This window comes from Sturnus vulgaris, chromosome 7 (assembly GCF_052056855.1).
Source record: "Sturnus vulgaris isolate bStuVul1 chromosome 7, bStuVul1.hap1, whole genome shotgun sequence".
In the NCBI taxonomy this organism is placed as follows: Eukaryota; Metazoa; Chordata; class Aves; order Passeriformes; family Sturnidae; genus Sturnus; species Sturnus vulgaris.
In genome coordinates this window covers 7,719,134-7,744,030 of record NC_142249.1, presented here as the reverse complement: position 1 = coordinate 7,744,030, position 24,897 = coordinate 7,719,134, and the positions used below count along the sequence as shown (strand labels likewise).

Here is a 24,897-nt window from a genome sequence, read left to right as displayed (position 1 = left end):
TTTTTGCTTTTAAGGTGATTGATATTGATTTTTTTTTTCCTCCTTTTTGCCAACCTTTCAGGAGGCCCCCGTGGTGGCGCGGGCAGCCCTGTTCCTCGAGTGCGCGCGCTTTGTTCACCGCTGCAATCGCGGCAACTGGCCCGAGTGGATGAAGGGCCACCATGTGAACATCACCAAGAAGGGGCTGTCCCGTGGCCGCTCTCCCATCGTGGGCAACAAAAGGAACCAGAAGCTGCAGTGGAATGCAGCCAAGCTCTTCTACCAGTGGGGAGATGTGAGTGTTTGTTTCTCTTCCACTGACATTAAAAATAAGGTGGAATGTAGAGGTAATTGGGTCCTATGCAGAATTTCAGTCCTTGTAAGGTGGAGACTTCCTTCCAGCTTGTACTTCACAGCCTGCCAGGATCACCCTTTCTCCTCAGGGAAGTGACTTTGCTAGGACATGTTCTCTCCAGGGATCTGTTTGGCCCATTCTCCTTCTTCCAGCACTGGTCCTATGTGAATGGCTAAGGAAGAGGGAAAATTCGGGGTGTGGTGCTACTTTCTATTTTTCTTGCTTCCAAATATATTTAGCCTAGGGCTCCTTGAGCTAGGTGTGGTGCTGTATATTTAGTAATGGGTTTCTTTTTGCTGTACCTAATTCAGTTTCTCTTTGCACCCATACAGACTGTAAGCACTTACAATTTTTTGGCAAGGAATTCTACAGAGCTATGATGAGTCATGTAAAGAATTGTCTCTTCTTGTTTGGCACTTGAATCCTTCAAGTTTTAATTGGTTGTGATCTCTTAAAATATTGGACCAAGGCAATTGCCTTATCTGGCCCTGTGAATGCCACTTGCAATTTCCTTGTAAAGCCCCCAGGATATAACTGCTGAACATCTGACATGTGTACAGGTCATTTCTCACAACTCAAAATAGTGGGAGAAGTTCCTTTGGCTGGTTACAGATGTCATTTTGGAAGTGAGCTTTGTGCTTCTTACCTCTTCTAAAAATCAGTGATTTTTACAATGAGCATTATGATTCCCGTCCTCCCTGCCCTCCTCACCCACATAAAAAAAAGACATAAAATCCAGTGCTTATGGGAATTTAAAAATCATGTTCTGCCTTGCTGACCTGAATTCTTGTAGGTTAAACCAACATGTCCTTCTCAGTGGAGCACATTGTAGGGAACATCAAAATAAAGCTGACCATATCAGTAAAGATACTCAAAGAGGCCAAATGGCCAGTGCTGATGAAAATTCTGTAATTTAAAACATCTCTTCCCTCACAAAGTGGTGATAACACAGGATAAAATTTCCCATACTTTTCTGTACGTGCAGCAAAGAAAATCAAGACAGTTCTTAAGAGTGTCTTGGACTGAAAGAAAGATGTCTGCTAAGAAAGGCAGGAGCCTCTCTTTAAATGGAAAATATAAACCCCCTCCTGCCAAATTATTTTAATTTTGAAATTAAGGAGCTCTCAGGCAAATATATGGGAATATGAATAACAGTTCTTTACTAGGAAAATTAAAATAGAAATACAGTAATACAGAGAACAAACCCAAAACACTGACAGAGTCAGAATCCAACCTGACACCCCATCAGTCAGTCAGGGTGTTGGTGCAGTCCCATTAAATGGTGGCTGCATCCTCCTGCAGTGACAGATGTGGTTCTGTTGGAGCAGTGCTCCTGTAGAAGGTGCAGTTTTCCTCCAAAGGTTCAGTGATGATGTAGAAGGGTCTGGTTTCCCTCTGGAATCCAGTGAGGAAAAACGTCTGCTTTGGTGTTCCAAATCTCAGTTTTTATCTAGGTAGGGACTGCTTGGCTCCTCTCCCTGCGTGGAGTATCTCCCAATGGGATGATGGAATTTTATCAGTCATGCAGTGGGACCCGATGGGATGATGGAATTTTATCAGTCAGGCACTGGGACTCAATGGCCATTAACAGGAGATATCTCCCTGGAGGAAGGATGGGTTGTGGAAAAGATAAAGAACACTGCCCCAGCTGGTTTTAACAGATGGTGATAGAATACAAACTTTTGGCCACAGCCCATATTGCAACCCAAGACAAGGAGCTCTCAAGTGTCTTGGCAGGAAAGCAATCTCCTTGCCAACACACCCTGAGCTGTAGTTTGCTGACAGCACCGTGGGGGCTGTTGACATGCTGACAGTGATGCTGGCAAACAGCCACCAGAAACAATCAGTGCCTTTCTGGAGAATGTAAGATGGAAATCTGACTGCCTCTGCTCTTTCCACAGACCCTCTGTGCATCATTACTCTTGCACCTTCCCATATTCTCACCTCATTTTTGGAAATTGCATCAGGGAGTTTCTCCTTTAAAGGTGGAAGCAGGCTTTCCCATGGACATTTAACTGTCTTGTGGAGGAATTAAGGACTGTTTCTGGGTTCCTAATTCACAGCATAGTTTCTTAAGCAGAAGAACTACATTCTCAGTGGAAAGACTTAGCAAAAATCTGGAATAAATTTATCAAAGGAACAAAGAAAAGTGGAAGAGATTAATACTTTATAATGACCTAATCTCCTCTGCCTGCTATGTGCCAGTTTGGAGGGGTTTATTGTTTAACTAAATTTATGAAAATTTCCATCCTGAAATTTGACACTTTGCAAATTTTTGTTGAAAAAAAGGGGGAAATAAATTATAGTTTTAATAGCAATTAGTCTTATGTCATCCCTTTTCCCTCTTATGACAATAAAAATAAAATCAGGGCATTCTGGCTGGGCTGAAATTCTCACCTCCTGTGCTTCTCTTTCTCCATCTGCAGGCAATTGGTGTCCGCCTCAATGAGCTGTGCCATGCTGAGAGTGAGAGTCCTGCCAACCTGCTTGGCCTCATTTATGATGAGGAGACCAAGAGGCGCCTGAGAAAGGAGGATGAGGAAGAAGACTTTTTAGATGACAGTAAGGAGACTCCCTTTACTACAAGAACCCCCGCTTGTAAGAACCTCTGCTTTAGGAGCACTTAATATTTTTTCTCTTTTCATTTTCTTGCCACCCAGCTGTATTTCCCAGTCCCTCACTTTCACCCCAGCTTCCTCCCCTGTTATTTTTGTGCCTGGACGTAAAACATGACAGATGTGTAGCAGTACTGAAAGACTTGGATGGAAAAGGGAAGTGGAAACCAGGCAGTGAGCTGCAATTCCTGTACACAGAAACTGCAGTTGTAAGCAGGGTCATAATTTATTTCTTGAGCCTTGCTGTCATCTGAGTGTCAAAAGTGGTTCAGGCTCCATTACTCACAGTTATTTCTGCCAAAATAATTGTGTAAATCATCCACTTTTCCCTTTCAGAACATTGAAGGGTTAGCTCACCTGATGTGAATTGGCACAGCTCTGCTAAAAGCTTTTAAATCTTGACTTCAGTACAGAAGTCAAGATTTTTAGGCAGAAATAATAAATAAAAAAGCATAATTAAAAATCTGTATAACGACAAGATGATGTAACCACACACATTTGTGCCATAAGGGTGGAAGAGCTGTGACAGATCACTGATTCTGAAAGTCTGTATAAGCATGCAAGTTATATCAAACACTGTTAACCAAAATAAATTGTCAAAACACAACCTGTTGTAGCTGTAGGTGAAGGTGGTAGCAAACATTGTGTGCTCTTTAGACACCATTTTTGTATACATGTGTGCTGCAGTTTACTGGTGCTTGTCGGTGTGTACTGTTGTTGGATGTAGTGTGCTGGCACTGTTTATCTCCTGCTTTCTCTTCCTGTGGTTCTGGATTTTTTCTTATCACTGCAGAAAGGCCCATTTTGGAGTAGGGAGAATCTGGCAGGAAGAGTGACATGGCATTTATCAGAAATGAGCTCAGGAGAAGGTCTTGGCCCTAAGCTAGTCCTTCCCATGTGCCACTGTGTGGTGTGCCAGAGCTGGCAGGTACAGGGACATGGGTGGCTGTTCTGGGTATATTATCTATATATAAGAGATATTATCTGTATATAAGGGATATATAATCTATATATAAGGGATGTATTATCTATATATAAGGGCTATATCTGTATCCCTTTAGAGGATACAGCCAAAGCAGGAGGAGGCTGCACACCAAATATTCCTCCTCCTGCACCACAAAATGAACAACTGCATTCCAGTGATGGGGTGGCAGGATGGGATTTCTTTTCCCTGCTCAGCCACTCATACCAGGCACTCAAGGGGATATGGAGATGCTTTAAAAGGGTACCCTGAGACAAGCAAAGAAAGATCAGTTTCTGGTCTAGAAAGACATTCAAAAGCTCAAGTGCTCTCCTGAGAATAGCTGATCAGTAGTCCTGCTGTAGGCAGGGAGTTTTCAAAAGCTGCTTTATATGCTGTATGAGAAGTAGAGTGAAGAGCATTAAATATGCAGTTGGATATTCCATTACACTGCATGTCTCATTTGCTTTTGATAGTTCAGATTGTTTTAATCTTCACGAAGTCCACAATTCATTACTGGTGATGTGTACAGATCTGGCAAGCATCACAGATCTGGTTCTATCTGATCCCTGCAGTGTCTTCTCACCTGTTTGGTTCAGTCTTTTTCTTTGCAAAAGCAATTAGATCACACACCTAGTGAGAAAAATCAAGTAAAAACACTAATCTCTCTGGAGTGTATGCAAATGGTAATATCAGGAATAACTAAAAATGGGTGTGGCTAGTGGTTAGTTGTTGTCACAATGAACTATTTAATTTACTTTTTTGCTGTCTGTTATCCTAAAAAGTACTTTTCAAATTTATCAAACACCGAAGAATCCTTTATACTTTTAAGCTTTAAATTTTATCAGATGGGTTACAAAAGGTATGGTTTTAAATCTGATTGTTTCAATACAAAACTTGAAGTATCAATTGATACAAAACTTGAAGAATTTTGATAATCTCTCTTCCCTTTCCCTCTTAGTTTTAGGTTAAGAATTTGAATGAAAAATTTGATTAATTAGTTTGATTTTTTCCCCTTGATCATCTCTATATGGCACATGGATTGCTTGCACAATTATAGAAACCTGACTTCAAAGGAGGCTATCTTTTTCAGTTGTCAGGGTAGTCATTAATAATAATAGGAAAAACATCTCTTTTAACAGCTGGTCATAACTCCATTATTTTGAGATAATTTTCTGTATTTGAAAGTAGTTCTTTTCCACAAACTTGAATGCAAAAGTGAAAAGGAAAAGAAGGATATCTATTTCTTAACCTGCAACAGCCTTAAATGACATGTATACAAAATGTTGTAAGGTTGTTAGTTTAGAACTTTCACATAATATACTATAATATATACTATAGTCAACTATCATGTTACTTCAATGTAATGCAGTCTAATATAATAAAGAATAGAATAGAATAAATTAGAATAGAATAGAATAGAATGTATATCAAACAATATAATACACTATAATATCTAATTAATATGATATAGTCAATGTAATATACATGTTAGTATTATTTCATGTGCTGGTTCGTTATTTGATTGATTTTGTTTCTTTTAGTGTAGGAAAAGTAGCACAGAAGTGTGGGGTTTCCTGTTTTTCAGTGCAGCTTGCATCGTGCACCATATGTGACAATGTCCATCACCTCTTGGCTCCAGGTCTTGCATTAACTCCTTGTTTATGATAGAAATATTCTTTCCTAGGCACTGTGAATCCTACCAAATGTTGTTGTCCTTTTGCACTAAAAATGGCAGCCTGTCAGCTTCTCTTGGAGATAACCACATTCCTACGGGAGACCTTTCCCTACATGCCCAGACCACGGACTGAGCCTCTTGTGGTGAGTGGAACACACACATGGGAGAGGCCTTTGCCCACAGAATCACAAATTCCAGGCTCTGATGAGAGGCAGGGAGGGGTAAAATCTCCAGTGGATCTCTGCAGGGAGAAATGACCAGTTTTGTGTGATGAACAGAAGATGGTCAGGGTACATGAAATGGGTTGATTAGGAAGGTGAGAGCATGGAAGCACAACGTGTGCTACTGGAAGTTAAGGAAAGGTTCCAAAGAGAGAAGAGGGAATGAAAAACTGAGTGTGAGAGACCTGGGAAGTGTGGGAGGTAGAATATGGGAAGCTCAAGTACTCACTAGATGATTAGGTCTGTTAGGGGAAGGGAACAGAATGCTTTGCAGAGAATTTCCCAGAGCTTTAAAGCTGCAGATTGGTTTGGGTTAGACCCAGAGAACTGCAGGGAAAAGGGAAAGAAAGGAAAGAGATGGGGAAAAAGAAGCAAAGAAAGAAAAAGAAAACAACTCCAAGAGTCTCAGAGAGGCACAGGCAAATACTGGCATAAACAGTAAGCTAAACAACTGGTTAGGTGACAGCTAATGCTGTGAATAGCAGAACACATGAAAACTGATTTTCAGTGATTCATTCTTGTGTGGATTTTCTTCTGTGTAATACTGTTGTTTCAAAAAATACCCATGCACACAGTCATCTGTTGATGAGTTGACAGTGACCCTCATCTTCAGAAGTGGGTAGCATGAAATGAGATGAGAATTAAATGGCTGACATGCTTTCAGCTTTTAAACCAAATTTCTTTAAGAAATCAGGAGAAAAGTTATAAAGAAAAAATGAGAAGTTAAATTTACATGAAGGATTTAGCCTTACTATCCTGGGTTTTGTTAATGGCAGATCAAATTTTAGTCATGGCAATTATGCTTGACAGGCTGATTTATCTGGAAAGCATTGTAATTAGGTTCTGAAAATTATTTCAAAGGCTGTAGATGACCTCTGATGAAGTGGCTCATTCCCAAGGTATGCAAGAGGGACGATTTAAAAAAGCACATACATTCAGCAAAATCCTCTTTAAATGCATTGATGATATTACAACATAATAAATGACTGCATCCACAAGCAGGATAATACCATGGTTTAAAATTCATGTCATTAAGTAGTTAGACTTGGAACTAAGAATGGAACTAATGAAGGTCAACAGAAGTTAGTGTTTTATGTGAGCTAGAAGTGCAAATGATTAATCACTTTCTAGACTTGTATATGAGAGACAAGGAGGAGGAATTATTCTGTGAGCTATAGGTGAAAGAAACCTTAAGAGCACATTATGCAAGAGTCTTCAAGATAAAATGGCAATAGAGCTGCTTCTAACTTTGTACAGAGGGAAAAACAGAGGCAACAGTAATCCAGATTAAAATATTAAGTCTGTATTTTTGGAGTGATGCTTCCTTTCCCTGAAGATCAGGTACATAACGTTATGATCCATATAGCTGGAATTTCAGCAGAGCAGATCTCACTTCCATTGGTGTTTGTAGGCATACCTGTTCCATAGGTAGGAACAGAGCCTTGGAAGCTTTGAAGAAGTGAAACATTTAGTTTTGGTGAACTAGTTTAACTCCCAAGAGAGGGTGCGGGCTGTGGGCTGGGGTTGATGGTCGTGACTGAAGTTTCACCCAAAGCACTGATCATGGAGCAGACACAAGCTCATCTTGCTCACAGCTGGAGACATTCCAAACCCACCTGGATGTATTCTTGTGTCACCTGCTCTGAGTGACCCTGACTTGGCAGGAGGGTTGGACTAGATGATCTCCAGAAGTCCCATTCTAATAATTCTGTGATTCTGTGATTTACGTTTCCCCTGCTGAGCCTGCAGCCAGTGTTAATGCACTGGGGAATGATAACCAGCAAGGAGTGTTAGCACCTGGGGACTCTTCCATCCTGGCAGGCGGCTCAGCCTGCTGCAAGGCTTATGTGTGATTAAAATAAACCCCCCTGAAGCTTCTCTAGCTGCAGTGGGAGCTCATACTGCTGGCACATCTGTGTGGTCTGCATTCTGCTGCAGGATCAGGAGAGCTACAGGATGCGTCTGGACCCTGAGATGGACCGACACAGGTATGAGAGAAAGATCAGCTTTGCCGGGGTTCTGGATGAAAATGAAGATTCAAAGGATTCCTTACACAGCAGCAGCCACACCCTCAAATCTGAGGCTGGCTTCGAGGAGAAAAAAGGTTTGTCAGAACCATAAGGCTTTTGTATTCTCAGGGCTTGTGAAGTGGCGCTTGGTTTTTGTGTTTTCATTTGCATAGACTGTGTTTAAAAGCAGGCAGCCATGAAGTCACGTGGCTTTGAATCATTTCTGGGACGCTTTTGGCCTTCAGGGTTCAATACAATGAATGTGAGAAGCAAAGATGTTAAATTTTATAAAACAGTGCTATGACTGAAACCGATCGAAAGCGTTGCACAATTGCTAAAAAGGAGTAAGCCTTGTGTGAAACTGTCTCTTAGTGGGATGCTGAGAGAAGCATCACTATTTGATTCACTGTAAAAATAAAGATCAAAAGTGGTGTTTGTTTTTCATTTTGGGGAAATCACAGATAGAAGGGAAGACTGCTATTTTCCTGTGGAAAATCTGTTTGGAAGTCATGGCATCACAACAAATCAGTGTGATTGGTCTCTTGAATTCTTTGCTACCACATGAAAAATACACTGTGTGGCTTTTGGTGGCTAGCAGATTGGTGTTACCAACATACTCTATACTTGTACAAGCAAACTTCAAGCTCACTGTTTTTGCTGAGAACAGCAAGCAGATCGTTTCCATTTCTGAGCCATCTCATGCAAGACTCACATTCTATCTGATGGTACAAGTGTTGCAATACAAAATAGTCATTGTGTGTGTTTGCAATTAGAGACTAAACTGCCAGATACCTCTGGATGACCCTCTTACAAGTTTTCCTAGAACTATTTACATTCTGTCTCACAGAAGCAATTTGCAGGTCCAGGAGTTTGAATGATAATTTTGCTGATTGCTTGAAAGGGGTAAATGTTTAATGATTGTGTCACAACAGTGAGGTCTGTGGCTGGTTTTCCTCTCAGAAATGTCTATTAATGATTCAGAGGAGCTTTAGTTGACTTCTCTGAGCTTTGGATGAAGTTTGTATTGTCTTCAGCTGTGACCTTGCCACAGTTACTGGAGAAAATATTAGAAATGCTTCCACAATTCATGTGGTATAAAAGTTTCTCCAAAATTGTGTGTCTGGTGGGCCAGCTACTTCTGTGCAGACAGATGGGTACCCACCTAGGAAAGGTGAGCTGGATAAATTGATGCTCAGCCACATTTTGTCCACTCTCAGGATATTGGCAGCCCAGAAAAACACACAGCCTTATGGTCTGCCTGATAGCCTAAGATGTGTGGGATAAGATGTCTCTACCTATTTAGAATAGAAAAAGTTTGGGTTGGGGTATTTATTTGAGCGTAGTTATGACAATTGCTTGAAGCCACTTTTAAGCTTTTCAGGGAACAGTCCTGGGGATGTTACCTGAGTGAGAGAATACCTTCAAAGCAGGCAGTCCTGCTGGAAAATGCTGGTGGAAAGTCTCTAACTATCCTCTTTTTGTTAGAGGCAATGCTGACCTAGCTTTTCCTTTGCATGTTACTGTGCCACAGGCGTAATGCTTTTTTGCAAAGATAGTATTGACTTTCTGCATCCTTTTCTCCATTAAACTACATTTTCTTGCAGTTTTATTTGAGTTTTCTTTCCATTATCCCTTTTCCCTAAGCTGTTACGTAGTTTTCCTTTACTAAAGCTGCCTCTTTACTGCATTTTAGGCGTGGGGAAAGTGACTATGGTAGGAAGGTTGAATCCTAATAAACCTTAGCAAAAATGTAATTCCACTATTTTAGAAGCTTAATAAATGCAAGATAATGTTATATTTTAAGATCACAATAATTATGTTCTTTTCTTTGGCCACAGCACCTTCTTCTGGGAATCCAACTGGGCCAAACACTACAGATGCAGAGGCATCTTTCATAATCTACACTTTCCTAGATAAGAAAATGTCGTTGTGTGAATGTGACTAAATTTTGCTTGCCTGCAGTGAGAGGTTTCTTTATCTCAAACTCTTTGATGAGTACTAATCTGTTTCCCTTCGTTTTTCTGGAGTGTTAAAAACTTTGCTGTCATTGCTCCCCTAGGCATGGCTTAGCAGCTATCCAAAAGCCACGGGTTTACTGGGTAGAATCTGCTCCAGGTAGGTCTGAAATACAGACACTAGAGCTAGGCAGATGCAGGCTCTCAGATGATCACATGTACTCTTTGGGTGCCAAAATGGGATTCTGCAGACTTCATGGAATGCAGTTACAAGTGCTTAAGCAGTCTGGGATTCGTGGAGCTGATCTGAACATTATTCAAGCAGTAGCAATTGCTAAGGAACTTGGCGTGGTCACTTGGAGGGAGATTCTTTGGTCAGTCAACAGTGGTCTGCCAACTGTGAGGACTGAGGGGTAGCTCTCAAAACATATCCAGCTGTCTTTGGCCAGGGTGCTAGCCACGGGAAATGGGAGTGGGAATTCCATTCTGTAGGAGCTGGGGGCAATCTCAGGAGTAAAGGTGTGTTTTCTTTATCCCAAAGCCAAAATACAATTCTATTTAAATATTTTGCTTATCCATGGTACCCAAAAAGCTCTGTGCTGTTCATTCCCAACCATACACCAAAAGGTAATTGATCACACGTGGCCTTGCCTGGTTAGATCTGCAGTAAAATGACTGAGTGTTGCAACATTTGGACTGACATACTGCCATGTACTGCCTTTGAACTAAGAGGAGAATGAAAGTGCAAACAGTCGGTGCTTTAAACATTGAACCATTCCATGTGTGTGCTCATCAAAAATGCCAAGTGTCAATGGATGTTGTTAATGCCTGCAAGCTGCTGATTTGTCTGAAGGAGAAGATCTACGTGCTTCTGTTTCCTCTAAAGCATTCTAATGATGAAGAGTAACATGCAGAAACACGGATTTATGCAAATCCTACTTCAAAGAAGCCTTGTGTGCTAGCCCCATGAAGCAGACTCCCCTCTTGCAGTCACACATGCTGTATAAATAAATAATTTATCCTACTGCAGAGCTCAGTGAGGTTTACAGAACCCAGGCCCATGGGAAAATAGGTTTGTCCAAGGTGGCTTGTTCATGCTTGGGATTCAGCCAGCTATCCGTAGCAAGAGATGATGCTGCACTAATCTAAACTCTAAGGACTGGTCAAGAAAACTGCAATTTACACCCATTGGGCAGATCCTGCTTCCTGGCAGGAATTGATTCAAATTGGTGTGAATTGCAGGATTTTCTTGTCCATGTTTTGGGTTTCAGTTAGCACAGACGACTCTACTTGCTGGTGGTGGAGCAAGGGCTGATTCCAAACACAGGCAAGGCCTGAGGTGATGCACCAGATCTCCAGGACACGAGGTGTTGAACCCACTTTTGTGAAGCATCTTTACTCTCTGATTGATCGAGCTGCATTGGCGTTGGCTTTGGAGGCAGTCTCTGATCCCACATTCCTTGGCAGAAGACCTGGCAGCAAAGGGTCGGGAGGGTGGGGAGGGCCAGCATCTCTTTCTTTTTTTAAACGGGGCAAAAATTAAGGGGAAAAAAGTCCTCTCTTATTCTTTTAATGCAGTTCCCAGCAGGAAGATCAGGATAGGAGGAGGCTCCCGCTTGCTCCAGATTAAAGGAACCCGCAGTTTCCGGGTGAAGAAGGGGGGTTCCCTTTCCAGCATTCGCCGGGCCGGCAGCCTAAAGAGCACCAAGTTATCACGGCAGGACTCAGAGTCTGAGAATGAGGAGCTGCAGCTGTCCCACAGCAGGGACACTGTCACTGATATAGGTAACTTAGATGAGCGGGTGGAAAGGGAGGGGACCACAGGAAGGACCTTAAACTCCTGATGTCATTGCAGCAGAGCTAGAAATGACAAGGGATCCCCACCTCTGCAGGCTAGGAAAGAAAAAAAAAATAAAAATCTAGATCTCTCTTCAGGGACTGCCTGGACTAGGGCCTGGGAGGAACATGGCACAGATCCTGGGTGCAGTGTCGGCTCCGTGCACAGATGGTCAGTTCAGCACGGTGTTGGAGCACGAGCTCTTGGAATGCTGGCCTGCCAGCTCAACACTAGCTGTCCTCAGGGCAGCATGTGCACCCCTAAATCAGCTCTAAGGAATGCATGAGTTCATATTTATATATGATACTTTATTGTCCACAGCAACAAATTGGCTATATATATATATACATACATATATATATATATATGCACACATATCTATTTAGGCATCTACTTCATATTCCATGTTGGATATGATGCCACAAGCATGACATGTAAAACGTCTGTTCCTATATGCAGAACACAACATTCATGTGCTGCATACTCTATTTCTACATGCTGGCACATACATCAGTTTTTGTGGCTTACAGCTGCTTTCCTTAGTATTTAAAAGATGGATGTCCACGCATTGATCTTATGGAAACAAGATGTGCATTCTAGTCGGTGAAATCTCCATCACAATTGAATTAAAGGGCTTCCCTTCACTATTGGTGTTAAGCAAAAGTTGTGGATACATTTGGAGCTGAAATAACCTCCCAAGTTTAATGGTCATTTTTATGTTGCCCGAAAGGTGCTTCAGTAGGAGAGCACGGAGAGTGGGTTTGTCAATTCTGTCGACTTTGACAAGTCACAGTTCACTAAAAAAGAGAAAAGGGGTAAACCAAAATTCATCTCCAGCCAACTCTTAATATCATTAGTATTAGTTGTATAGGAGGCCCATAGGGTATGAAGTGGCTAGGGGAAACACAGGGGTCAGTGAAATTCTCAGGGAAATCTCTCCCTTGACTGAGTTCTAAAGTGTTCTTGTGTGCCAGAATCAGGATTTTTTTCCCCTTTCATCCCCATGACATTAGCAGTTTCTATGGGCAATTAGCAGGGACTTTGTTGGCATTTCCAGTTGGATGCCACTTCTGGTTGGATTTTTGTTGATATTTTTAACCACAGAGCCCAGTCAATGCAGATCACTAAACCAGCCATTTGCATCATCTGAATGGTGCAAAAAATTTGGTTAGGATGGTTTTGGATTATCCATTTCCCTTCCATTAAAGAAAAAAAAATGGAGGGATATATGTTTGCTACTGACAGGATGGTCTAAGGGTCAAGTCCAAATAGTTCTTGTAAGTGTCAAGCCAGCACAGGACTGGGGAGGGATGTCCAAATGCACTCTTTCCAGTGTGGCATATTCTGTGTCCTCTCATCTGTTCCCACAAGGCTGGCCTGGCTTACAAGTGCTGTCCCTAGTCTTAAAGCCCATGGGGAGCAATAAAAACAACAACCTTTTGGGTATTTTTCTTTTGAAGAAGGGAGCCCCTGGAGTGCGAGCGAACCCAGCATTGAACCTGAGGTACTGAGCAACACAGGCCTGGAGGAGAACTATCACCGGAACATGTCCTGGCTGCATGTAAGTACCAGTTGCCAGCAGTGCTCTCAAGGATGGGATTTTCAATAGGAAAAAATCTTTATCTGGCAATAACCAGATCCCAGTTTGTGCTTTTTCCATACAGCGTAAAGGATCTGGAGCGTAAGTAAGCTGCGACCTTTGGAAATTGCGTGTTTGCCATTTCTAAAATGGACTTAAGTCTCCTTCTCTCTAGTTCATATATTTAATTTTTTTCTCCCTAGGTGTGCAGGGACAGCCATACTACCTCAGCTGAAAAACACATTAGCTCAGCACCTTATCTCCAATGAGCAATAGTGTGTATTTCAGGGGGAGCAACAGAATGGACTACACTGTGAGCTGGGCTTCTGGGAAGTGGCATTTTAGAAGCTGCTTGTGAAAGCCAACAGAGCCTTGTCCAACAGACAGGGAGCACAACGCTGCAGGTGTGGTTTGGTCATGCAGGATCTAAAGCATCCCTTTGGGCAATCTCTGTGCCTGTGGTTTAGACTTGCCAGAAGTCAGCTGGGCAAGTCTGCACTTCTCTATCCCCTGGTGCCCAAGGACTGCAGTATGGTCAATGAGTCATGCACACACCTTGGGTGGACTCTCTGTGCAGTGGTTGATGGTGTCCTGTGTGTGTGAGTGAGCACAGACACCCCTCTTGACTTCTGAGTTGCCTTTGAGAAGGACAGGTGTCAGTACAGACTTGGTATCTTCATTTTTCCCCCAGATATTTCACACAGACTGCTCTCAGCTGCCCCATTCCTATGGGGTGTGGGCAAGAACAGGCTTAATATTTTATGTCAGAAGCAGTTATTGATAGTCATCTTTTTTAGATGAGGCTGGCAGGGCAGGGAACTTGAATGCCATGTCTTCCAATCTAGGACCTCAATCCCTGTTTTCTCTCTGATGCTTTGGAATGATTACACCTCATTTGGAAATTCCAGTGTACTAAACTGAGTATGTTAGACATATGTGTATGTATTAGATGCTGCATCACTAGAGGATAAGGGAATTTCCCTGGTTAGGAGCTTAAGATAAATCATGGTGCCCTTGCTCAGTGTGGTAGGATGCATAAACTCATGAATTCTGAAGGAAACTTGAGATGTTTATCTCACTTTACATGTGATTAGCTTGCAGAGGAGAAAGAAAAATCTGCAAAATCACGTGGTACATTTAATGATACACAAGTACCAATATTACATGGCAATGCTATTTTTTTCATTTGTTAGAAAGAAGGTGTGGGTAGATGGTCACTAAAACTACAGACAAAACAAAAACCTGCTTTACTTACTTGTCACAAGCAAACAACTTCAAAAGAATCACCGGTTCCAATTTGTTTTTTTCAGATTTTTTTTAGATTAAGCTCCTGTCATTTTTAGAAGCTAAACATTTTAAGGTTGAGTATGATGTGGCAGCCTGGAGAGAGAGGCAGCAGACTGCAGCTGCACAGACCTAGACACAGTAGATGGGAAATTGGGATAGCTTCCTTTTGGTAGTTGTGGGTACTTCTGCACTGGATTGTGGGGGGAAAAGAAAGATTCATAAAGGCCTCTTAAGACCTACAGTGTTTGTGTTTAATGTGAGGACCAAAGAGCTGCTGGGCTGAGCTTTGCTCCTCTGGCAAGAAACCATTTGAGTTACACCAGAGAGTGGTCATTCAAGTGTAGACTTGCCAAGGCTCTCTTTAATTAAGTAGGATAGGGACTAATACCAGTGTTTCTGCAGCAAAGCAGGGCTCAGAATAGCTAAATTCAAAATATTTACCTTATTTTTAGGTAAGTGTTACTACTCCTTGCTGCCATATGGCAACACTACTATGTTGGAACCCAGAAGCCTGGGAGGTTTGAACTTTCTGTTCTTTCTGGCACTGACCCCCTGGATATCATTGCTTTTGACTTGAGCCTTGGAGAAGGCTTCCAAATTTGAGTGATAGAGTTGGAATCATGGCTGTGTAGTTGGAATAGAAGTGTGTAATTTCACATGGTGAAGAGTTTGGAATTTGGGGCTTTATAATATAGTAATGGGTATGAGACAAGATGGAGGATTTTGGATGTTGTCCCTTTCTGTCTTCTTCCTTCTTCTTCATGGTTTCAGGCAGTAGTTTCTGGTTGGATAGTGCTGGACTGCAGGGCACTGGTATTTGGTTATTGGGTCAAAAGGATAAATAATACAGGTGTTAGTTCTTTATTGGACTCTTGAGCTTTAAAAGTCCTTGTAGCTAGCTGGATTCAACTCCATTTTGCTCACTTTTAGCTGGTAGCTAGAAGTGTTGCAAAACTCTGTACTTTAGATAAGATTTAATAAACAACCAAATCAAAACGAGGAATTCATCTCCTTCATGTTTTTAATCCTGACTCTGAGTGAAGACAGAAGAAAATGGAGACAAGCCACTAATTAGGTGGTGCAGTTACCCCATTTGCAGTAGTAGAAATAACAGCTGAAGCAGCTACCACAGAGCTGGACTGGATGGGTCTGCCCAATGACAGTGAGGGAAGCATATACAGAGCAATTGACACAGATTATTTCTTCTTAAGAGCACACTGAGATACTCCCTTTGCACCCCTTGAACCCCCAAACACGGTGTGCTTGCAGCTTTAGTAACAATTGGCTTGTTGATGGTTTCCAGCCCAAGCTCTCATTTTAGAGTGAGAAAACTGAGAGGATGCTCTTTTCCTCAGCCTTCACCTTGCCACCAGCCCAATATACACATTTACAGCAGCTCTTTTTCTTTGCTTTGTTAGCACTAATGGTTCTTTAGCCATGCCCAGCTAGTTTGAAGACCTCTTGTAAGTGTGAAGACCTACACAGACATACACACCTTTTTAAAGCTGAGCTTCACACCTCCCTAGCTAGGCTGTTTGCTTGCCTGTCCCAATCACTGCCTGTGCAGCTCCATTTCCTATGGGTAACTGTTTGTTTTTTAATTCCCAGGTTATGATCCTGCTGTGCAACCAGCAGAGTTTCATATGCACACACATCGACTACTGCCACCCGCACTGCTACCTCCATCACAGCCGGTCCTGTGCTCGCCTCGTCCGGGCCATCAAACTGCTCTATGGAGACACTGTGGACTCCCTCAGGGAAAACAGCACTCTGAACAACGTGGCAAGAGGCAAGAAACAAAAGGAAGTGAGTATGGGAATGGAAAAAGCAGAACGTTTTGGGATTTGTACACACACGTCGTAATCGCCTTTGAAAAGTGCGTAATGTACTCATGCAGTTCAAAATTAATGCAGATTTTCCAAATCTTAGCTTTGCTGTAAAAAAACCCCAGCAATTAAGTCATTCAGCATTATGTAAGGAATGTAATCTGTATTGATTGGGATGAATTTTAGTTGCTGATAAGATCTTTTTAAAAGCTTAGAACCTGGCTTTAATTTTAGTGTTCTTTGCTGGCCTCTACTTACTACCCTGTGGATTCTGTCTCTCTTTGCTCATGTTTTTTCTTGTCTGTCAGCAAGAGTAACTCTTGAAATTCTTGTAAAATCTTCTTATTTCTTTTAGGTCTGAGCTCTCAGCTGTTCCAAGAAGTGTGTATATATATATATATATATATATATATATATATATACACACACACACATTATATACATAAATAATGTATTATATACATGTATAATGTTTACAATGTATACAATACATGTATTGTATACATTAGTCTTTAATGTTTGTCTCCTTTTAATGGCCATTTCAGCAGGATATTCAGACAAATTTGTGCCTTTTTTTATTTGTAAACGTGTACTTTTAGTGTACTTCAGTGGAGATACATTTCTGCTTTCAGGAAAGTGCCCACCCAGGCACCAACTGAATCGTGTCAACAGTTAAACCACAGCAGACAGTTATCCTGAATAACTGTAATGGCAGAGCCATTCAACTACATTGCAGTAGCATTGAAAACAAAAGTGTTCATGAAACTGTCAGGAGGGTTTCAGTTGGGTAAAGAGGTTGTCATCCCTGGCAGTGGCATATGAAGGAGAAGACTTCAATATATTTCTTCATCAAGAAAGAGTTGGTTTGTTTCCTGTCAAGTTAGAAAATTAAAGGATATTTTCAAGGAAGAAAGCACAGAGCAGGTGAAACAGAAGCTTTACTGAAAACTGTAAACCCCACATTTTTCCTCTAGCACAGAAAAGTATTTAGGAAGAGAGACAGTCATTTCCTCTGCAGAAGGCAGGCAGGAGATGAGTAGCTGGTGTGTTTCATGAAAGGCAGCAAAAGAACATTTTCTGTGTCTTGTTTCCTCTCCAAGTTTGAATTTCAAGACAGAGATATGCATTTCATCATACATCAAACCATCAAAGCATTTATGAAACAGCAGGAGAAAGGAATTCGAGATGCAGTGAGGTCTCCCATGAACACGTGCAGGGTGTTTGCACAGACCTCACTTCCAGAGAGCAGTTGACAATCTTTGCTTTTTTTCATGGAAATGAAATGGAAATGGCCTCAAGTTGCACAAGGGGAGGTTTAGATTGACTATTGGGAAAAAAATCCTCTCTGAAAGGTTTGTCCAGCTGTGGCACAGACTGCCCACTGAGGCAGTGGAGTCACTGTCCCTGAAGGGCTTTAATAAATGTAAGGATTTTGGGGACATGATGTAGCACATTGAGGACATTATTTAGAGGTGGATTTAGCATTAGACTACTGATTTGACTTGATGATCTTAGAGGTATTTTCCCACATCTATGATTCTCTGAGAGGAATCATTCTGTACACTGAATGCTTCCTTTGGTAATTTTTTAGAGGGAAGCTGCAGACTTTTTGCCTGTAACCTACTTAACTACATCCATAGGTGTGGCATCAGTGAAGGTTACACAGCGAATATTCACATTCTCCATTTGGTTTACTGTCTTCTGCCTTAAGATTTTATTGTTAAAAATAGAAGAAAATTCAATGAGATGTGTTGTCTCACTAATACTTGGCCTGTTGCCAGCAAAGAAGGTTTTTTTTTTTTTTGTTTCAGCTCTGCTACCAGATGGTTTCTAGTACATGGAAATTCCTCTTGTACATAATCTCCTTTTCCACATTTTGAGAAATATAAGTGTGAACTTCACTTTCTTTGTATTTCCTTCCAGTGCTCAGACAAGTCATGCTTGAGGACTCCTTCTCTGAAAAAGAGAGTGATCGATATCAACTTGGAAGGGAAGAAGGACTCTGGAATGCTAAAGTACATCAGGAATCAGGTACTGATTAAGCCATATGCTAGTTAGGGAGGCAGATATAGAGGTGCCAGGTTAAAAAACTGCAAAAAGAAGGAAAATATATATGGATCTCCAAGCTCATGTTCCTGAATATTAATCAGTTCAGCCCTACATCTTTTCCCAATCTGAGTAATACTAAATTTAAACCTCTTAAGAAAACGTGGTCAAAGAATCCTTTAAACATTTAGCTCCATTAAATCCCAGTCTGCATCTCTGGCTTTCCACAGTGGCATAGGCACCAAAGCTGAGGATAGAAAAAAACAGAGAATTCACGGGTATGTTATAATTGCAGCCTGTCAGTTTACAGTATTAATTCTCTTTGTTCTTACTTATTCAAGGCTCCTGAAGAAGCAACAGCCTCTTTATAAGCCTGTTCTTAGTGAGAGTCTAATGGACCCGTATTGCTGTTTGTGCTCCACTTTGGGAGAGTTTGGCTTTCCTTCTGTCCTCTTTTTTGGTGTTTTGGTGGTGTGAGGGACAAGCAAAAGACTCAAGGAAGCAGCTTGGAAACACCACTGTTTTAGTGTAGGTTGAAAGCCACGTGCCCTCTATGGAGCATTTTCTGAAATGGATGAACCTAGAGCTTATTGGTGGGTAATTTGCAGACCAGAAGCAGGGTAAAATTACTGAGTGTTGCTCTTCCTTGAGGACAGTTTGCACAGCTCAGCCCTAAGGCGTGGCTTGGTTTGTTGCAGGTAATGAGCCTGTCCCCTGCCCCTCTGTCACTGCTGATCAAGGCAGCTCCCATCCTCACAGAGGAGATGTATGGGGACATCCAGCCAGCAGCCTGGGAGCTCCTGCTCAGCGTGGATGAGCACATGGCTGGAGCAGCAGGTAGGAGAACCACACCCCTTAGCATGGCTGCTGTGGCTGCACAGCTCACAGTCCATCACAGGACTCTGCAGTTTTGTACTGGAGAGGTCTGAATGCCACCAAGGGTGTCTTGGGGGCTCTGTGGAAAGGAGGTGGTGAGAAGGGTCAGGAGGGCACTCTCTCTGAGGTCCTGGATGTGGTGGGTGTTTGGAGAATATCAGAATTGGTATTTGTATTCAGTTGGGTTTGTAGGCAGAGGAAGCAGTGATTCAGTCAGTCCAGAGTCTACTAAAGCATTCTGTATGCTGCCTCATGGAAATATTAGTGCCAGCTGAATACCATACAAAAACTGACACAGGGAACGAGAGTGAAACTGTCATAGCTCCTGTTATGCTGTAAGGAAAATTCTCATGTTGCATGGAGACAGCAGCATTGCTCATTAAATACTATTATTGTATGGTACTATCTCAATTTTCCATTTCCACTTGGTTTTAAAGTGTACAGATGATTGCTGATGACACATGGTTGAAAGGCATCTTTAAGACAGAGGATTAGGACATCATATACCTGTGAAAGTAGTACTTTGAAATTCTGCACATGAGATAAAATTTATTACAATTTATTACGATTACAATAAAATATAAAATCATACATGTTGTTGCAAAGTAGTAGTAAGAATTTTTCTGCTATGAGCTTGGATCTTCTCCCATGGAAATGACCTAGGTTGGGAATTTATCCCTTGGCCAAAAGATGACTGACCTAATGACCAGCTGGGAAAAAAGAAACAGAATGTGTCAGAAGAGATATTTTATTAGTGATTCAAAGTATTAATGCTACTGTAAAGCACGATGTACAATTCCAGAGCTTCTGTTACAGGCAGAGATTCTGTTAAATCAGCCTTGATTAATCAACAGAAATCACTTGAAAGTGGAACTCTTGAAAGCCAAACACAATTAGTCCATTTACTTCAAAAGATGTTCTTATTTTAAACAAGTCATGTCTGAGAAGATCAAAGGCATAATTTATTTTTAAAAGCAGGTTTTCCAGAAGAACTTAGAAGCTTCAGCTGTAATGCTGTGTGGCTCCAAAAGGTGGAATCACGTGTGCTTGGTTTCATGAAGCAATACACTTTTCCTTAGGCTTGGTAGATTGGTGATCCTATTTATGGAGCCAAGATGGGGTTTCTTTTGGTGTGGTTTGTGCACTTTTCTTTGCCAAATAAACACATTATTGAGAAACATAGGTGATCAGATATTGTCTCCCTGCAGCTGCCATGTTCCTGCTGTGTGCTGTGAAAGTGCCAGAGGCTGTTTCTGACATGCTGATGTCCGAATTTCATCACCCAGAAACAGTGCAAAGACTGAATGCCATTCTGAAATTTCACACGCTCTGGAGGTTCAGGTATCAAGTGTGGCCGAGGATGGAAGAAGGAGCACAGCAGATCTTCAAGGTAGATAAGTCACATGAAGCTTCATGATGACATTTACAGCTTGCCTTGTAAGATAGATGTGTAATGACAGACTGCAGTGACATTTCCTGAAACTGTATTTAGGAAAAAAAAAAAAAAAAGATTGTATAAGTCTCACTAGTGGGGGAGGTGATAAGAAGAAGTCCTGTATAAAACATAGAAAATAAAATGGGGACTTAGGTCAGGAGATATACCAGAGAAGATGTGTGTCATACATGGTGTCACAGTCCAGTGAGATGCAGAGGTGGGTAAAATTGGCAGAGTTAATTTATGTCTTGGGTACTTAAGCTCATCTTTAATTAGCAATATTGACAATAATAGCTTGCTGTAACAAAATGTCTTTCATGGTTTTCTTTAGATTCCTCCTCCAAGTATAAACTTCACTCTGCCTTCTCCCGTGCTGGGAATGCCATCTGTGCCAATGTTTGACCCTCCCTGGGTCCCTCAGTGCAGTGGGAGTGTGCAGGATCCTATAAATGAAGATCAGTCGGTAAGCACACACCCTGAGAGCAAGCACTGTTCTTTCTCTGTAGGAGTGTGTGGTAAATTAAGCCAAAATATGTGAATTAACCTCTGAGATTGTCTTTTGTTGGAACCCTGAAGACAGGGAGTTTTGAACTTTCTGTGCTGTCAGGCAGTGACCCCCAAAAGAGCTCTGCTTTTGACTCGATGCCTTGGAGAAGGCTTCCAGATTTGAATGATAGAACTACAATCACTGGTGTGTAGCTTGAATAGAAGTGTGTAATATCACATGGTGAAGGGTTTGGAATGTGGGGTTTTGGAATATAGTAGTAGGTAGAGGGCAAGATGGAGGTTTTAGGGCAGAGATTTTCTTTCTTCTTGTCTCTCTTCTTCTTGAGTTTAGGTAGTAGTTTTTAATTAAATAGAAAATGCCATACTGCAGGTCATGGGTGTTTGGTCATTGGGTGAAAAGTAAAAATAATATAACTGTTAGTTTTTAATTGGACAATTAGGCCTTAAAAGACCTTGTAATGAGCAAGATACATGGCCATTTCTTCATTTTTAGCTTGTTAGCTGGAAGTGCTGTAGCACTCACTGTACTATAGATAAGAATTAATAAACAACTGAGTCCGAACACAAAAATCCATTTCTTGTGCATTCAAATCTGACTCTGACTGAAGAGAAAAAAGAACATAAAAAAGTAATAGTCTTTCCCAGCTGGGAAAAAAAAAATCTAGTGTGGTCTGTGTAGGGCACAGAATTTTCTACGTGAGCATCAAGCTTTTTTGTTTGTTCACTGAAGTACTGTAGTGCATCTCATATCCCTGTGAGAGACACTAACTTAGATCCGAGGAGCACACAGCTGCTCTCTCTCCAAGAGAAGCTTTTTTCAGCTGCCTGAGAGATGATTTTGTCTGCACTGGTTCATGTGGTGTCTCCTGGGAGAAGTTTGCACCAAAGCTGATTGTGGGCTTATTGCCAAGAAGTCTCCCGGTGAATCTCTGTTCAGCTGGCACTAGTCTGGTTTATATTTAGAAACTGGCTTGCTGAACTTCACTGAGGTGAAGCCTTTGTCAGAAAATCTGTGTGCATCTTAACAGCTTCAGGCTGTGTTTCTGCTCTCTTCCTTCCCCACAGAAGTCGTTTTCTGCCCGGGCTGTGTCACGTTCCCATCAGCGAGCTGAGCACATCCTGAAGAACCTGCAGCAGGAGGAGGAGAAGAAGCGCCTGGGGCGGGAAGCAAGTCTGATCACTGCCATCCCCATCACTCAGGAGGCCTGCTACGAGCCCTCCTGTACACCAAGCTCTGAGCAGGAAGAAGAAGGTGTGCCCTGGGACCAGGACCTGAATTCCGGGGACCTGAGAGCGTTTCCCACAAACACAGAGCGCTGCTTAGGGCAGTGATGTCCAGGGAAATTGATTTTCAGTGTTAGGAAGGTCTCAACCATGCCCATTTGTTGAAGAGTCCAAGTCATTGAGAAAAAGTGTGTTTGAAAACTGGTGTAATAAAAGAGACAAACCCTTGGATATATTGAGCTCTTTCTGAGTGATAAAGGCACTGACCCCATCTGCTCCAACTTGCCAGCATTTAACATCTCAGAGCTTCTTGGAGGATTTAACACAAGAGAATATGCAACAGTAGGAATGAAATCTGTCCTCCCGAACTTAAACTTTTTAATCATTAAAGGGTGGGAGGAATTGCTCTTTGGCAGTTATGTATCTTAAGAAACAGAACTTAGGATATACTGAATTGCCCCTGGGGTTTTCCTACCTTTATGGTAAATAAAGGTGACCAGATCAAGCTCAGTACCAAACTTTCAGACAGCCAAAATTATGTGACATGAGTCACAATAAGCTTAGACTGTAGGTGAGGAGTTTTGCTGGCCCAGGCTTACAGAGCACAAAGGCTTCATTAAAGGCATTCCAAGGTATGTGCCATCAGGTGAGCAGAGGGTTGGTGAGATCTAAGCACACACTGGAAAACCTGCGAGCAGAAATCCAAGTTCTTAAGAAAAACTAAGCACCAGCAACAGTGATGGTTGACAGGGAGTGGATGAAAAGAAGGATAGGGCCAGCTCTGTTGCAAATGTACCCTATGGACCAATGTTCTGCTGTTTCCCAAAGCATGGGCAAATTACCTATCTGACTGGTCTTTAAAATCGTTTTAAATTGTGTCTTCTGAGTGTTACCTGACTTGACTTCTCAGTATTCTGATTTGGTTGTAATTGCTGCCCTTCAAAAAACTCCCGAGTTTTTGTTTTTGTTTTTTTTGTCAGCTGGATGTGGATTGACATTTTGTATTCTCTCTGTCAGTAGAAGAAGTTGCCAACCTGGCCTCCCGCCGTCTGTCTGTGAGCCCGTCCTGCACCTCCAGCACTTCCCACAGGAATTATTCTTTCCGCCGTGGCTCCGTGTGGTCAGTGCGCTCAGCAGTCAGTGCAGAAGGTGGGTGACTTCACTTTGGACGATTCCCTCCTAGGATTTCATTCACTGGAAGCCTTTCCTGCTAGCCCATAAAAGCATTTCCTTTTGCCAAATATATTCCCAAGCTTGAGCCACTTTTTATAAAGTTACTGCCCTTATTTATTTTATTCACCCCTGCTGTCACAGTACTTTCTCTTGCCTCTCAGGTTCTGCTTGGAGATTAGTGCTACAGGGAGCACTCTAGCTGAAAAAAAAAAAAGGATTTTATCAAAAGGAACTGGGTTGCCTACAAGAAAAGAAATGTAAATTGAAAAATTATATATTTACAGTGAAAATTCCTGATCAAGAAATTGGCTGGAGGCTCCATTCCTACTTGGAGATAGCAGTAAACCTGTCATGCTCACACAATTAACAGTGAACAGTGTTCTGATCTTTGTTCTGTGTGTAGAGCCACTAACATAAATGTTTATTGTTGGAACCTTGAAAATAGGGAGTTTTGAATTTTTTGTGCTGTCAGGCACTGACCCTTAAAAGAGTACAAACTGCTTTTGACCTGAGGCCTTGGAGAAGGCTTCCAAAATTAAATTATAGAACTAGAATCACTGGTATGTAGTGTGAATAGAGTGTAATTTCACATGGTGAAGGGTTTGGAATTTGGAGTTTTGGAATATAGTTATAGGTATGGGACAAGATGGAGGTTTTAGGGTGAAGGGTTTTTCTTTCTTCTTGTCCCTCTTCTTCTTGGGTTCAGGTGTACTGTTTAATTGGGTGGAAAATGCTGCACTGCAGTTTGTGTTTGGTCATTGGGTCAAAAGTAAAAATAATATGAGTGTTAGTTTTTAATTGGACTGCTTAAAAGACCTTTTTGGTCTTATAAAAGACCAATTTAAAATAAAGAATTCAAGGTTTAAAAGACCTTAGAATGAATGAGATACATCGCTATTTCTTCATTTTTAGCCTGTTGGCTAGAAGTGCTGTAGCACTCACTGTACTATAGATAAGAATTAATAAACAACTGAGTCTGAACAATGTTTTGTGCTTTCAATCCCGATTCTAACAAAAAAAAAAAAAATTTAGTACTTTATCTAACCTGCCTGGGTAGTAGTACAGGGTATTTCCTAACTCTGCTTTTTCTTGCTGCTCCAGATGAAGAACACACTACTGAGCACACCCCGAACCACCACGTTCCCCAGCCCCCCCAGGCTGTGTTTCCTGCGTGCATTTGTGCAGCAGTGCTCCCCATTGTCCATCTGATGGAGGATGGAGAAGTCCGGGAGGATGGAGTAGCTGGTATTGACCTTGATTAAACTTCGAGGGATTTGTTGTTTAAGGATGGCAGAACCAGTTTCAGAACTATTTGAATGTAAAGTTACAATAGA

The 24,897-nt window shown here is 41.7% G+C and overlaps 1 protein-coding gene across 18 annotated transcripts in view; it reads left to right on the top strand.

Moving 5' to 3' along the window:
- Nucleotides 1-24,897, top strand: part of UNC80 (unc-80 subunit of NALCN channel complex) — a 128,611-nt gene that overhangs the window by 53,503 nt on the left and 50,211 nt on the right. For 11 of the 18 annotated variants that reach the window (XM_088167667.1, XM_088167668.1, XM_088167666.1 and 8 more), the window contains exons 23-36: nt 62-274; nt 2,761-2,932; nt 5,598-5,731; nt 7,748-7,913; nt 11,352-11,558; nt 13,071-13,171; nt 16,085-16,282; nt 18,226-18,333; nt 19,047-19,185; nt 20,433-20,614; nt 20,991-21,122; nt 22,232-22,418; nt 23,408-23,539; nt 24,665-24,808. In XM_088167667.1, the coding sequence (XP_088023793.1) occupies nt 62-274; nt 2,761-2,932; nt 5,598-5,731; nt 7,748-7,913; nt 11,352-11,558; nt 13,071-13,171; nt 16,085-16,282; nt 18,226-18,333; nt 19,047-19,185; nt 20,433-20,614; nt 20,991-21,122; nt 22,232-22,418; nt 23,408-23,539; nt 24,665-24,808 (2,215 nt within the window). The remainder of the gene's footprint in view (nt 1-61; nt 275-2,760; nt 2,933-5,597; nt 5,732-7,747; nt 7,914-11,351; nt 11,559-13,070; nt 13,172-16,084; nt 16,283-18,225; nt 18,334-19,046; nt 19,186-20,432; nt 20,615-20,990; nt 21,123-22,231; nt 22,419-23,407; nt 23,540-24,664; nt 24,809-24,897) is intronic. The other 7 variants (XM_088167673.1, XM_088167669.1, XM_088167677.1 and 4 more) reach the window with 5 other exon arrangements.